This window comes from Ambystoma mexicanum, chromosome 8 (genome assembly GCF_040938575.1).
Source record: "Ambystoma mexicanum isolate Mex_15411 chromosome 8, UKY_AmexF1_1, whole genome shotgun sequence".
NCBI lineage: Eukaryota > Metazoa > Chordata > Amphibia > Caudata > Ambystomatidae > Ambystoma > Ambystoma mexicanum.
The window spans coordinates 334,591,424-334,607,613 of NC_090929.1; the positions used below are offsets into that span (position 1 = coordinate 334,591,424).

The window sequence follows — 16,190 nt, forward strand, 5'->3', positions numbered from 1 at the left end:
AGAGGAGCCCTGGGCGACGCGTTCATGGTGGAGTGGAATTTCCCACTATTGTACGCGTTCCCTCCGATTCCCGTCATTCCTCAGGTCATCAGGAGGCTGAGAAGGTTTCAGAGCCGCATGATCCTAATTGCCCCGGATTGGGCCAGGAGAACGTGGTACCCGAGCTTCTAGACATGTCCATCTGTCCTCCAGTACGTCTTCCTCAGAGAGAGAACCTTCTCTCTCAAATGGAAGGTCAGGTTCTCCATCCAGAGGTCAAAACGCTCAACCTTCATGCTTGGTATCTGAAAGGCTGAGATACAGGGATTGGAACCTTCCAGATGCTGATATGGAGGTGTTGCTTTCGGCAAGAAGGCCAGCAACAAAGTCTCTATACCGTTGCCGTTGGAAAAAGTTTTGCATCTGGTGCAGAGAAAAGAATGTCGATCCTTTTCTATGTTCTATTCCGGAAGTATTATCTTTCCTTCTGACCCTAGCACACAGAGGTCTGAATATTGGAACAATAAAAGGTTACCTTGCGGTGCTTTCCATTTTCAAGCGGTCATCGGAAGAATGCTCCTACTTCAAAATTCCTTTTGATAATACAATTCTTAAAAGGACACACTAATGTGTTTCCTCCTCACCCATTTCAAGTACCGATCTGGGATCTAAATTTAGTCCTAAAATTCTTAATGTGTGCTCCTTTTGAGACTATGCGCACGTGTCCATTAAGATTACTAACGTGGAAAACAGCCTTCTTGGTTGCTCTAACATCAGCAAGAAGAGTGAGCGAATTGCAGGCACCGTCTTCTGGGCCACCCTATAATGTGTTCCATAAGGACAGAGTTGTGTTGAGGGTAAAACCATCATTTTTACCGAAAGTAATATCTGAAAGATTACACAGGTTGGATCCGAAAAGAGCTTTAAGCTTTTACATCTCTAGACTTTCCAGACTTAGAGTGGAAAACCAGCAGTTTATAGATTGCACAGGAAGGAAACTGGGTCAATCGGTGACAAAACAGACAATTTCACGCTGGATTGTGCTTTGCATTTCAGAATGCTACAGACTAGCTCAAAAAGACCCTCCGGAAGGGTTAAGGGCTCATTCCACCAGAGGCATCGCCTCCTCCACGGCCCTTCAAAGAGGTGTTCCAATAAGATCCATTTGCGAAGCAGCAACTTGGTCTTCGCTACACACCGTCTCAAAATTCTATATCCTGGATGCTTTCCAGTCTAGGGAGCTAGCTTTTGGAAAAGCAGAACTATACTCAGCCATCTAAGAGTATCGAAACATCTACCCCCTCCTCCAGAGGAATTGTCCATACTGCTTTGGGAGTCTGTCTAAGATGAGGAATACGTTGGAGGACACAGAACTGAGGCCAACGGGCGGGCGCCGTGCGTGCTACTTATACACCCGATGACGTCACCCTCGACGAAGGCCTTCGAGGGGCCATCGACTCGACGACATCGACGCACGGTGCCCTTCTGCCGAAAGAATTTCCGAAGAGCAGCAAAGCTGGATGGAATACATCTAAGATGAGGAATACGTTGGAGGAACATCCAATCGAAAGAACGTTACCAGTTGGTAAGTAACTTGTTCTTCTTTCCTTAAAAAGTCTCATCTCTTCTTGTCGAAGAATGCAATCGTTCACACCCTCCTCACAGCCTGGAAACTGGGGCGTTAGTGGGGACTTAAATTGTCGGGATCATCATTTAAGAGACTATTTTATGTAAATTACTGGCAGCAGTATGCACTGCTCTTACTGTCTTTACCACATCTACCTTGTGAATGAGTCACGTATCAAACTTTACAAAAGTATGACTTGTACATTTGGCTAAATTAATATTTCCTAGTAAAAATCCAGTATTTCTGTGAACCTGCACTGTATTATAGATTAAGAACCTGCAGTCTCATTTTCACATTGTTTCATTTTCAGGTTACTTTGATGTTGCTGGATCAGAACAATCGCGAGCACATAATAGATGCCTTCAGACCTGATGTCACTTCTTCCTCTTTCCAGCGACCAGTCAGTGACATGAACATTGCCAGCGGATGCCCACTCTTCTGCCCCATTTCAAAACTTGAGTCAAAGAACTCATATATGCGTGAAGACACCATCTTCATCAAAGCCATTGTTGATCTTACAGGCCTTTAAATCAAGCTGTTGACAGTTGATGTTATACTATTGCTATAAGAAATATTGCTGCATGTGATGGAAAGACTGCTTTTTCCATCTGTTTGCGTGTCCTTCGTCATGCATGGGGAAAGCAATACAAAATACAGTATTGATTTACGTGGGTTATTTACTACATAACTATCTGGATTGTTTTGTTCTATATGCTCTTCACTATCGATGGCTGAAATGTGTAGCAGCAATTGGAAAAAGACATACTGGCAGAGAAAACGGTGCCCATGTGATGGTTCTCTCAAATTAGCAGAGGAAGGCACTGGATAAACGTCAGAAATACTTGCTGTTTTGTGTGTTTCAGTAGTTTAGAGTTATAGAATGTAGTGTGTGTTGTTGATAAAAGTTGTCCTACGGTCAGCAGGAGTACAGAACAATCAGGTTGCCATACACTATGTTAGAGAGAGAACCAGAATGTGCCATTGTAGACTAAAACATTTCATAGCACTTCCATTGTGAAGTCCTGATTGAACTGCTGGTGTGACTTTAATACAGTGACATGAAATATTTCTGCATGTAGAGATGACCTCATAGCTCTGTGGGCTTTTGTTTGGGAGTATCTGCACTATTACCAGCCTCACATATCTTATTGTGATAAGGTTCACTTATCACATTTAGATTACAATATTGAATAGTTTAAATGGGATAGAAAAATGGCATATCTGAAGTTTATATTTGCTTTGCCATAACCTCTGTGCATGGTCTCCGTGCATGTGATGGCACTTTATTCGAAATGAAAGTGCTCTTCAATCCATTGCTGTTGCCGAATAGTGCTCACGAGGTTTACTGGTTAGTATCCATAACATACCTGCTTTCTAGGGAAGTACAGCATTAACACAGCCCTTCCCGTGCATCTTATTTCCTAAATGTCAATGAAAAGCATACGATGCGGGCGATTGTTCTACAGAAGTAACTCCTGTTTGTTCAGTGGCATCCTTTACATAGATTCCAAAACTACTCTTTCCTGCAAATCTACCTTAAAGAACTGGCAGAAATTGGACATCTCTGAAGATGCAGCAAAGCACTAGTTACTAAAAGTACGTTGACTTGATTTGCACCAATCATAGTTGACAACAAGCTGTTAACTCAATGTTAGAAAAAATGAATATCTAATAAGGGTTGGATCACCTTTGTTAGGTAAGGTTATACTTAATCAAACATTTGAGAACATATTGGGCCTTAAGGTTTCTGAAATTGGGGTGGAGGATGGGATAAGTAGGGCTGTTCAATGTTCTTGTTAATGAGGCCACTGACAAAGTATCACGAGGAACGACGGAATGATTACCTGTTGAAAAAGTAATTGTAAAGACAAGCCTACTGAGGTATCTTTTCACCATGCAACTGAATACTCTGCACTTACTATTTTCTAAGCAGTTCATACAAAGATTTACATACAGAGTACTTGGAACTATTTATCATAAGCAGGGAAGAGTATAGGGTATATGTGGCCCAAAATACCGAATTTGAAATGCTGCATTTTGCTGCATATATGTGTGGGGGTAGCTTAGGGGGATAATAAATATAGGGAGGGGTTTGGGGAGCTGTGGGGGGTCTCCCCACATATATATGCAATGAAATGGGTATAAAGAAAAAAGGCATTTTGGGCTTCAGTATTTTATTTCCAAAGTGATCACATAAATCTGGGTATAGTAGTAAGAGATATACACCCTCTCAAAGTTAGCAATGTCTCAAAAGCCATCCTATAGCACTGAAGCTCCATTAAAGTAAATTAGCCTTGTTGTTCGCTCAAGGTACAAGGAACTGTGAAAGGTGGGTGTCTTAACGCCAAGCTGCTGTCACTATTTTTCTTCTCGGCATGCTGATAAAAAGCATGTAACCAGAACACTTACCATGGACTATTTGAAAAGTTAGTGTTTTTTTTAGTGGCACAATTGGCCAGCTGCCATCCAGCCTGCTTAAAAGAAAAGCGTACGAATATCTTGCTGAGGCTTGATGGAAGAGTAATTGTGCAGGATTATTTAGTTGAAGTGGTTTAAAGATATTGGTTGCACAGTTAAGGGGTCAATAAACAAGAGTGCAAAAACAGGTATACATTATGACCTACTTAATTCATGACCGCAACTATTTGTAATTCATAAATGGTTTGGTGAATCACAAATATTTCTGGTTTGTTTTTTTGGAAATCTGTATCTTTTTCTTATTGAAAAATATGTTGTTAAGCAAATTGATCCTCTTCCTAATCTCCTAGTTCTGCTGAAAAATTGGTATTTTGGTACACCATAACACAGTTTTGGCTACCATTCAGGTGTATCTAAATATGCAGATTATTGTAATAAATGTGTTCCAAAGTAATTGGCACTGCATGCATTTGGAGCCCTCTTGATACATCACCTGACTTAATCTGATTTTGCTTGCAATTTACGTGTCTGTAATACAATTATTGTGTAATTTACAGGCATAATGTTGATTTGCACCTATTGCGTTCATGTTTTTGTGTGTTTTATACATCTTTCATAATTAACAAATGCATACATTATAATTTCTTGTGTGTATACATCAGAGTTTCTGGAAAAAAGCTTTGTAAATCTGCCCTTAATATAATTCCATCAACTAATAAAACTCTATTGTGTTAAAGTAGTGAAACAGTCAGAAATACACATAGATATGAAACATTTTCGTTATCCATCAAACAAAGCTCATGTCAGAATAAAACAAGATAAAAAGAAAACATTGATCCCAATTCAAAGGTCCAGGCAGAGATTAAAGTGCAGAACACATTATCATAATTTCTCTTCAGATGTCATTCATAATGCTATTTTTAAAATACGACTCATTAGTAATGGGTTTTGAATAACAAAATGGTAAGGTGACATTGTCTAAAACCTCTTGATTGTAGTGTTAAGAATGTAGTACCACAAATTCAGGCATATTTAGGACCAAATATCGAACATTGTTCACAGGTTCTTCAACATTTGAGCAAAAAAGACTGATTATTGAAATCACTAGAATGTTGCTGCAAAGACAGTTTTCCATTTTGAATCACTATCTTCCCATAAATTCTGGTTTCCATAGAACATTCTTCTGTATCCTCCCATAATCAGTAATGATTTAATTGGCCATATTATTTTTCTGTTTATCTGATCACCGGCCCTTTTCTGTTCCCGCTCACCCCCACCAATATTGTGGGGCTGAAACTGGGCAGAGCACTGTACCTACCTTAATGTCTTTGGCCAAGGTAATAACCATATAACTGCACAGGTGATTAAGAAGAGAAAGAAGACCAATCAGAGATTAATATTTCTGTTTGGAGTAGTATTCCAATTATAATAGTGTTCAGACTGTGAGGGTGAACTTGATAGTTGGTGTTGGGCTGTTTGCATACACCGATCTTAAAGTGCAGGAGAGTGTCAGATTAGTTGTGATAAGGGTATTGCACAATTTAACTGGTTTTCAGTAAGTGAGGCTAGACTAGAAACTTACTGTCTAGGGTTTCTGGACCTTTATTCTTCATAGGTAATGGAAAGATAAAGGCTAGACTAGCTTGTATCAAGTCCTTTTAATGATAGTCTAGAAGGGGGTAGATCAGTAGGCTGATCCCAATAGAAAGCCATGTGATGAGGTTAGAAGGTTATTTTTTGTCGGCATGGAGAGCAGCCTGATTAAAAGGTTAGCTTTATGATCTAGTTGATAGTGCAGTCATACTGCATTTCAGACACTGGTGAAAGATTAGAAGGTTCTCGTTTAAGATATTTAAGGTGATTTACCTGAACATGTATTTTTTAATGGTAGCTAATGGTCCGTTACCTGTATTTGGTAACTGTAGTTGACGGTCGAATCTGTCATCATGCCTGTTGACTGATTGTGATCCATGTGATGGTTCAGCTCTACCTTTGTATGGAATGAGAGGAGTGATTGGGAGCTTATAATTTGGAAAGGTTAGTGAACGTTTCCTGCACAGATGATTGGGCAGGAGCTATGAAAGGTTATTGGTTTTTAACGACTGTTGATCAGTTAGCTGCACAATTGTTTGGCAATGGATATGTACGTTTATCTTGTTGGTTAAATAAGTGTATTGCTTGTTTGTGCAAAAGAGATATTTTGTTTGATTTTAAGATATTGCTATTTCTATCAATATGTTTCGTGGAGATTGTCACCTTGAGCCTGCTTCTACTAGAGGCTCTACAATTGTAGAATTAGCACACAGTGAGCACGTTTATATTGAGAATGTTTGCATTGCATTTATCCATGTGTTTATCCACCCTGGGAACTAAGTTTGCCAGACTGAAACTGCTGAAGGATTTTCCACTAAAGCATTCCTGGTTGAAGCGTGCAGCTTTAGCCATACCTGGGCTTCCTTCATCACTCACTCAGCTCTTGTCCTAACCTCCGGAGACAAAATGAATTGCTGCCCTAGTGCTTCCCCACCTAACAGAGCCTGGAGGACAGACTCTCGCTCAGCCGCTGAAGCAGTCAGTCATGACCTGGCAGCTCCAAGCAGCTTGTCCTTTCATTGCTTTCATTGCTTTCATTGCTGTCATTATTACACTGTAGTTAGTCACTGAAGACTTGCAAGGGCTTCACCTCTACACTGGAGCAAGCAGTTGGTTAGTCCATGAAGTGAGTGAATTACTTCTAGCCAGCACGATACCCCGGTCCCACCTAATTCAAGGTTCCATGAGCAGTCCATGGAGGAAAGGCTATATTGCACATTTTTATATCTACTGCAGAAAAGCTAAATGATGGTGTATGTGTAGTATTTTTTAGATTCACCAAGTATGGGGTTAGAAAAGCAGAGTTGGATATAAACCCTAACCCGTGCAACTCCCACCTACCGTGAAGAGATTGAACATTATTGTCCTACTTTAAGAAATGGCTGATATTGAATTGCTCTTAATTGCAACTTTTATCTCAAATGTGTTTGAATCCACAGAACAAGTCCCAGCATGTTCTTTCCAATGGAAACCTGACATGGACAAACAATAAAAGGAATTCTGCAAAATAGTTGCTCAAAGCAAAAAAAAACACGTATGGTTCATAAGTATCAACTACAATTATTAAACATGAGGGAAAAAAGCAAGGCATATTAAATAATTACATTTGCATCCAGGATAAAGAAATCTGACAACCGAAGGGGAACCATATCTAATTTAGGTTCAATTAGTCAATAGAACAAACTCTTATCATGATGTGCAACTGACTGCGTGGGCCAATGTTCCTGTTACTAAACCAATCTTAGATTATGCAAGTGCAGTAGGACCCCCCAACCGATTCATGGCCTCAGCATGGAGGTATAGTGAGGTTGCATGTGAATTCATAAAACATTGTGACGCTGGCGAACCCCAGTCTAAGGCACGAAGTGTGCGTTTCCTTTCCAATATTGGATGTTTTATAGATACATGTGCTTTGAATAGAGTACCCAAGCAGTGTTAAGCTTGCGTGGAGGTTGTAAAATTTGATGGAGCATATTCACCATTGTCTTTCTTTGAGACAGACTAACCTTTGCATTACTATATGTGGGCCACAAGCTTGAAGTTTTGCATTCTTCCATTCCTACAACATAGTAACAGAACAGACTTTTACCATAGAAACTATGTAGGAGATTCTGTGCTGAATCACCCAGTTAGGATTAAATCACGCAGTCCAATGCATATTGTTAAAGTAAGAGCACAATATCAAAAGCTTTGTGAAAACCTGGGGGATGATCAGATGTGCATCGACATCTTTCCAGCGCCTTAACAGCGGCTGATGACCTGAAATATAGGTCTCTCGCTGCAAGATTAAGAGAGAAATCCCTCCAAAACTGGACTGATTGTCTCATAATGCACATGATTTGATATTGCTTTTGATAGCAAATTTTCCCACGAAATTCCTATTTAAAGGTGGATGAAAAACTGGTTATATAGAGTGCGAACTGCAGAGTGGTAGATGGAACGAAGAGGGACTAGTTGATAAGCGAGTGACCAAGAAGGAGAGAAGAGCAATAAAAGAAAGGTGGCAAAAAGCTAAAGAGGAAATAAGGAGCAGCCTTGAAGGTGAGATATCGACAAGACTTGCAACTATTAAAAAGATGAAAGCAACAGGAACACGGACAGTCAAAATGTTAGTGGAGAAAGAAGGGGAAGCATCAAAGATTCCCAGATTACGAGCTGCAGAAGAGATGGGAATAATAGGAGGGGGAAAGGATAAGGAAGAGGTAGGAATGCGTACCGTTGTACGATAAATGAAAGCCGTAGAATTTATAAAGCCACTTTCGTTAGATATTTTATAGCTTCTGTAAGAGAAATGTGCTGGGACATGTTCTTCAAAGATAAAATATGATTGTGGTAAAAGTGCACATTCTTATATCAGACTATTAACGTTTCATCATGAGAATACTGTGTTCGATCTTTGCACAGTTGCTCTCCTATAACCATTTTGGAAGACTTTTTTCTAATGCGTGATTGAGATGTCTGTGAGCAACCAGAATTTGGACTAGCCAAACTGTAATGTCATCTCTTTTGGGATTTTGATACTTTGGAATGCAATACAACATGAGGGATGGGGTGAGTAATTCAAAAGGATACCCATTTCAATTGCATGAACATGCCATTTCTTAATTCTTGGTCACAGTGCCACCAAATGACGTTGTGCTTTTCTGGATTAAATGACAAGTAGCATAATTGCAGTATTTGTAAGCTGTTGATGTTCAGTTGTTCTCTTGGTGGATAATGTGTTTTTTTCTGGAATATTTTGATTGTGTCTACTCACATTAACTGCTTAACTGCAGAGCGCATGGACATCCTCTTTTGCTCAAGGAATGAGCACCCACGTCCTGGAGGCACTCCCTATAACTGTGGGGATGTCACAGGGCAGGAATTGCAAGCTATGGTTAAGGCCATTTTCAGGTATTCGCAAGGACTGTGTAATGTTGCAAATAAGGTGAGCTAGTTAAGGTTTCCTATTTCTTTTTCTCTTTCATACAACATAGAGGCCGAATCTAGTGTGAGTTACGCAAATATAGAATCTGGTGGAAACACCTGTGATACAAGGAATCATTTAAGCTAAGTATTGGAATTTGTATTAGTAGAATACACCAATAATTTATGTGAAGGGGAATAGCGGGCAAACTGCTTAGATCCTGTCTAGCTGAACTTTAGGAGTTGCTCTTTTAACGGGGTAGTAGATCTTAGGCATCGAGGTCCTACTAGCTGCTTCCAAAATCCCTGCTTTGGAAAGTGAAGTTGGAATACTATGAGATTGCATTGTCATGGAATCTGGATTCTGTGTATAATGCAACCTTGTATGAGTTTGATGCTGTGCTCTTTCAGGTGCTATATATGTATATGGTGAGGCTTCAGTGCCACTGCAGGAGGCTATACACTTTCAGTGGATGCAAGCTGTTTGAATTTACCTGCACAGTGGTAAGGCATGACGAGTTACAGGTGGGCAATTGGGAACAACAGTTCTCACGTTTGCTGAATGAGAGAGTACCACAAGATTAATAGTCTTGCAAGCAGCATTTTTACAGTATTAAAAGGGAGGATTTTGGTTTTAAAAAAGTGACAAACTAATAACTACCTTCTCCTTTTATCTTTAATGCAAATCCTCAAAATTGGTGGGCTTCACAGTCTAATTTATTGGGCAGATTCTGCTTTTTGAAGATGTGTCCCCAGTTTGCTTTTGGCTTTTCTTCAGAGGAAGTGGTTATTTTTCCTTGGAATACAAACTATTTATTTTATTATTGATCATATTATTGTTGTTGTATTATTCTGCATTAATTATTTGATCATTGATGTGCTTTAACTCATTATACTTTAAGGGGAGTCTTTGCACGTTTTTACAGGCAGTTATTTGTTTGACCTCAGCACTGTGTTCTCCCTCCACCCTCCAATGCAAAGACTTTTGTATTCACAAACAAGTGAATTATCTCTGCTTTGGCTGTTATCAGAAACACAAGCAAATGCTTCCAGGCAGTTCTAATTGGGTGAGCAAATACCTTGCTTTTAAAAAAGTGAAAGTGCCATTGATGGTTATATGGACTCTTTTATTCTTTGGCTTTTTATTGGTTAAATCGATTCCTTTATCTTTGGGTTGCTGTATTTTATTATGGTGTCTGGTTTAACATTTGTCTAACAAAGGTTAGGCCAGCATTGTATGGCTATCGTCTTCAGTGCATGTTATCCATGTCTGAAAATGTTTTGACAATGTCAATGATGTCCTCCGACCCTACTCTTTCAGGAGTTACTTAGTGTGATCCTCTGATCTGTCCCTGGATGATGCCCCTATATCTAGTAATGCAATCCTCTGTCCTGTCCCTATATCTACTAATGGTAACAGATAATGAGAAAAGAGTCCAGCCAAACCCTTTGATTGAAGGTTTATCCAGTGCCATATACCAAAAGCTGTTATTTTTCTTAGTTGACCATTGATCCTATGAGAGCAAATGATATGTGCAGCAAGCTCAAAACAAGAGCACATGGTTAATTAATTATCTTCACTTAACCACACAAACGTGTTAAAGGATGGACAGTAAACAATAGGAGCTTCTCACCCTGCTGACATTCGCAGAATGTTACAGTGGTTAAGTTTATGTAAATAAGATCTCTCATTTAGGGATGCAGACGGGAGCTGTTTCAACTGTAAGCATCTCCTCACTGTTTTGTCATTGAAATATAAAATTGTCATTTTATTTATGTATATTCGAGCATTTGTAGATCTCAATGCATGCCCCTGAGCTGCTGCCCTAGGTGCTGTGACAAGCTGGCAGATGACTTTCAAGAGTCCAGTGGTCTAAATGCGATGTGGTCCTAAATTTTCCTGAAAAATGCAGGTAGATAGTGCTAAAGGTACAGCAGCTACAGCTAAGAAGTTGAGGCTTCCACATCTTAACATGTTGTAATAACGAATGTGAAGTACTGAGGAGCAAAGGTGTGATGGTTGAGCCGTAGGTGCAGAAGTTGCGAACAAGGAAAGGTTATCCAATCTATTGAATTCCTTTGCAATGCTTTAGCCTGAAATATTTGTTGTATTACTCCCATTTGACCAATGTTACCATCTTTGTAACAATGTTAAATGCTTTATTACTCTTTTTTTCTCTGTATTCTTTCAAAATGTATTTGCGTCTAAATTTAAAAAGACTTTTGATGGAGAGTATAGCCAAGTGTCACTAAACCTTATTAATGTGTCTGCAATTGTTAAAAACCTAATAGAATAGCAATCTATTTGCCCTAAGCGACCACATTTGTTTTCCAATAAATAAATATTTATGAATCTTTTTCGCATGTACACAAGGACAATGCTTGTTTGTTTTCCTCTGTCATTTGTATCAAAAAGTGTACATTTGCTTTTATTACGTGAATAATGAATCCACTGTATACATGGTCAATAATGAACTCTTCAAATAAAATTACTGTTCAGCATTTTATCCTTATGTTCTGTGGTTCATTGCTTTGAAGGTTTTAGTGAAATGTTCAACCCACAAGTAGAATGGGGTTATCTCCTCCACCACAGTTAACTCTTTGTGTACATGTTTCAAAAAAGGTTGATTACAAAATAACATTAAGGATAATGTTAATCCACTTTCCTTTTGAAATCTGAGAGACAAAATATTTGAACAGATTCTTTGTTGACTGGTTTTCTGTGTCGGGACCATGCCCTGCTACTGGCATCACTGTTCATGTTTAGGATATATTGCCTGTGGCACTAATCTACATTCACAAGTCTGGAAGATGTGTCCACCCTACTATCCCGACACAAGGTTCGCTGTGAGACACGAGGAGGTGGAGGACCTGCACCTTACCCTCAGTCTTCTGGTATGCAAAGACAGTGAGTGCCTTGTTTCTCTCTCTCTTATTAATTTGCCAAGTTATGCAGATTGGGGCATAGTGATTCTGCCTTTGACTGTGCGGCTGATCAGGTGATTCAATATTTAAATTTTCTGTCTAATTAAGATACCAACACTGCCTTGTTTTTCACCTAAGAATTGATCTTTAAAAGTAAGCATATCTGTAACTAGATGTAAGAAAAACATAGCAAATTAACAGCAATAATGTTTTGATCCGGAAATTCTAATTTTAATTCCTGCCGCCAATGCTAAGCGTAACAACGCAATACAAGAAACATTGAAGAGATTGGTAAAGGTCAGCAAGATGAAGCTGTGCAAGTGGTGAGAGCACACCTCTTCGAATAATTACCTGCAAAGTGGGAGTGGGGATAACCCTGTTTTGAGGAATCCAACCCAGAGCTGTTACAAAGGTAGGCAGCAGAATTCCAACAATATTTTAAGAATTTATAAAAAATATGGAAAACAAGATCAGCTAAAGAGTAACTCAATAGATCACTGATTTTTGTCAAGAATTGGAAGAGAACAATAAGACACTGCTTGACTTAAGAATAGATCAACCCAATATCAGGAGGAAAGAAAGGACATCTTTCCATGATAAGAAGGGCTACACAACTGTATTTACACATGTACACGACTCTATGATAATATCAACCTATAAAACAAGTGTATTAATTGCCTCTAGCCTGTGAGAGTTTTGTACATAATACTGAATATATACCAAATGAACTACAAAAAAGCTCACACCCAATTTATTTTAGGCAAAATAGAGCATGTTTGCAGTAGCAAAATAAGATGCAATATATTGGAAGGGTAAGATTCGCCAACAATATAAAAGGAGGGGTAAAAGACCATTCCAAGTCCAGGGTTACATGCTCCTCATCGAAAAGACAACCGACTTGGCTTTCCTTCTTCATCCTTTCTTCCTGTTCATGCTCCACCTCCAATCCTTCCTCGACTTCCTCAGGGGACCCTTCCTCTAACCCTGCTGATCGCTTTTCTGACAATTTGGATGGCCATGGTGATGGCAATGAGTATGCTTTAACTCCAGCCACAGTGTTACATAAGAAAATGGAAGCCTTTGTAGCGTTTTTAGAAATTCCAATTTTGGAAGGCCCAGCCTCTGAGAAGGGAGTGCGCTCTTCTGCCCTGTCAGGCAGAAGGGCCCCACTCATGCCCCCACTTCCAAAAGGATATATTCACTGACACCTGGAAGCTCATTACTCCCTCTCTGCCAGAAGGGGTGGACTAGAGGAATAGGCCATTTCCATCAGAGACACTATGTTTGGCATCTAACCCACAGATGTGTCTGTTGCAATGTTCTGGAACGGGCACACCTCATCTAGCCGTGTTTCCGCTTCTGCATAGGCAAATTCGCCTAAGCAAATAATGGATGCTCTCATGTTGCATTTTATTTCAAATTCCTACTACCTCTAAGTGCTGTGAGAACAAGTGTTCTTATTGCCAAGTTTAATGGTGCTCGGATTATCGTGCCATTAGGCTAATTGGGTGTGAAATACCAGAATTGAGGTTGGAAGGAGGGAAAAGGGAAATCCTTGGGCATGGGTTTCTTCTATACCAGAGGTGGGAGTAGCGGCAGAGTAGCAGTCTCAGGCAGTGACTGCAGGCTACTCTTTTCTTCAGTCTGTTTACTGTGTTTGTTCCTGACCACCATTCAAAAGCTCCCTGACACCGCAGAGCAGCGGCAGAGTAGCAGTCTCAGGCAGTGACTGCAGGCTACTCTTTTCTTCAGTCTGTTTACTGTGTTTGTTCCTGACCACCTGACCACCATTCAAAAGCTCCCTGACACCGCGGAACGGCCGCGGAGTAGCGGCAGAGTAGCAGTCTCAGGCAGTCTATGGCAGCCATGGACGCCGGGGACGCTACTCTGACTTCTTCACTAACTACGACTTTATGTGATAAAGACACTCAGCAAAGGAGTTCATGGTCCCGTACACGAGCTGAAGTGGGCCGAAAACTGCCTTCAAACCCAGAGAAAAGCCCGCTATATTCAAAGCAGACCAAACCAACTGCTACAGCAACGACACAGAGTCCTGCTATGAGCCAAGTATCAACAATATCGACGCTTGGGAGTAGCAGAAGCTTCTGTCCGAAAACAACTTGGTCAAAAGAGGAGGCGACAGCAAAAAATACACTCCCAGTACTGGGAACCCAGCACACTGATCTGTGCACCAACGACGAAGAGTGGCGGGGAGTGGACATCTTCCCCATACGCCAAAATCTGGTCCAAACAACTTCAAACTCACCTGGGCGACCCGCAGCTCTGCTGGAGATCCCGGGCGGCATCTCCCACGGGCTAGGCCCTGTCCTGTTAACCGCGAACGCTCCGCCGCCTGTCGGAAGACGGACGGCGTCGAGCTCGGCGGTGATGGGGGGAGCCAGTCCTGGGGAGCAAGCCACTGATCGGGAAAAGCCGCGGGCTAAGGCGCCGGCGGACCTAGTGGAACTCCCGAGGGTGGGGCTCCCGGAACAGGAACCCACGGAGAAGGTCATGGACCACGGTGTAGTCTTGGCAGTAGTGGCCGTCCTGAAGGGCCCCCTGGTGGATGATCGGTGTGAGACAATGACGGAAAATGCACAGGGTGAACTTTTGCAGAAAGCTCCCTGCCTACATGACCAACTGGCAGGCAAACTGGCAAGGGTGGCAGTGGAAATCCATCCGCTCCCTCCTAGCACGTCGACCACAGCAGGGTCAGCAGACACAGTTACATCAAAAGCCAATGAGACCATGGGCAACACAAGCCACCCAAACGGCGGCCAGTCAACAAAATCACCGGACATACAACCTGATGAAGGACCGTGCTGTAAAAAACTGAAAACCACGCTGAAAACGAAAAAACAAACTTTGACAAATACATCATCGACAAGTGCACCAACACTCCCAGGCAAGTCTAAAGGACTTGATTCCAACAATGAGGGAAAACAGAGACCAAAAAGGACAATAAGGCGATCTATAGACAGTACAAAAACAAAAAGCCAACAAGCAACTAACATCTTTTCGCCTCAAAGTGTGGCAGAATTTTTTGTGAATCACAGAAAAAGAACGTTCGAAAACATATGTGAAATAAGTGACAGCGAGATGCTGGAAGTGGTGCACAGCTCAGAAGATTTACAATCTGGGACTCCAGCCCAGGTGCCAGACCTGGGCGGACCCAGCATAGAAAATCACACAAATCTACCTTCCAGTGCTATGGATGAGAAAGAAGAAGTTGAACCCAATGTTTCGCCCACAGACGAACGGCAGAGGGCGGAGACTCCATCAATTACAGTGGAGACTGAGACTGGTATGGCTAGCCTGGAAACTGCAAATCTTGACAGTGAGAAGCTGGAAGTGGTGCACAGCTTAGAAGACTTACAATCTGCGACTCCAGCATCGATACCAGACCTGGGTGATCCCAGTATAGGAAATCGTACAAATCTATCTCACAGCGTGGAAGAGAAAGATGAAGCGGAACCCAGTGCTTTGCCTACAGACGAACGGGAGGGGGTGGAGACGCCATCAACTACAGTGGAGATCAAGTCCCCTATGGCTAGCCTGGAAACCGCAAAACCTGTCGCTGACAAAATACAAAACACTGATTATAATGATGAAGCAAGACCCAAATATTTTATGGAGAGTGCTTCAGTCGAAGATGCAAACCAAATGGCAAATGACTTAAATTTATCTGCAATAACAACGCCAAGCAGGGACAAAGGAAAAACCCTCGGACAAAACCATTCGCCCGAGAAATCACCAGAAAAAAGACTGGATATGGTGACGCTTATGGCAGCGGTGGCGGTCGCAATGGCCCCCTTTACCAAGCTTTATGAAGCCATAAATGATTCATTAAAAGACAATTTCTCTCTACTGACAACAATGCATGCAAAGCTTGCATATTTGGAAGGGTATGTCACTGCGGTGGACCACGAAAAAAACAAGGTGGTACACGACGTCCTTGGCCGATAGCGCCAGAAGGAATGAAAAAGGCCTCTATATCGGCAAGCATCGAAAAGGGGTCTCAAACCGTGCTTTACGTCCCAAAAAAAAATCAATCCCCCCCAAAGTCGACGGAGGAGGCGGACTTGCTCATAATCGAGCAAACTTCGCCAGTCCAACTGCCATCTAAAAGGTCAAAGCCTACAAGAACACACCTGCGAGACAATCCACAAAAGAAAGATGGCGCCGTCAGTGGACACAGACCAAAGAAGGCCCAAAACATTGCATCTGAAAAAAAAGTCCCCAA

General features: G+C 41.3%; 1 protein-coding gene across 8 annotated transcripts in view; it reads left to right on the plus strand.

The window, feature by feature from the left end:
* Window positions 1-11,529, plus strand: part of TRAF2 (TNF receptor associated factor 2) — a 1,562,837-nt gene extending 1,551,308 nt beyond the window's left edge. For 7 of the 8 annotated variants that reach the window (XM_069609765.1, XM_069609762.1, XM_069609766.1 and 4 more), the window contains one exon: window positions 1,917-11,529. In XM_069609765.1, coding sequence (XP_069465866.1) covers window positions 1,917-2,135 — 219 coding nt within the window. In that variant the 3' untranslated portion in view covers window positions 2,136-11,529. The remainder of the gene's footprint in view (window positions 1-1,916) is intronic. The other variant, XM_069609769.1, reaches the window with a different exon arrangement.
* The last annotated feature ends 4,661 nt before the right edge of the window (window positions 11,530-16,190 follow it).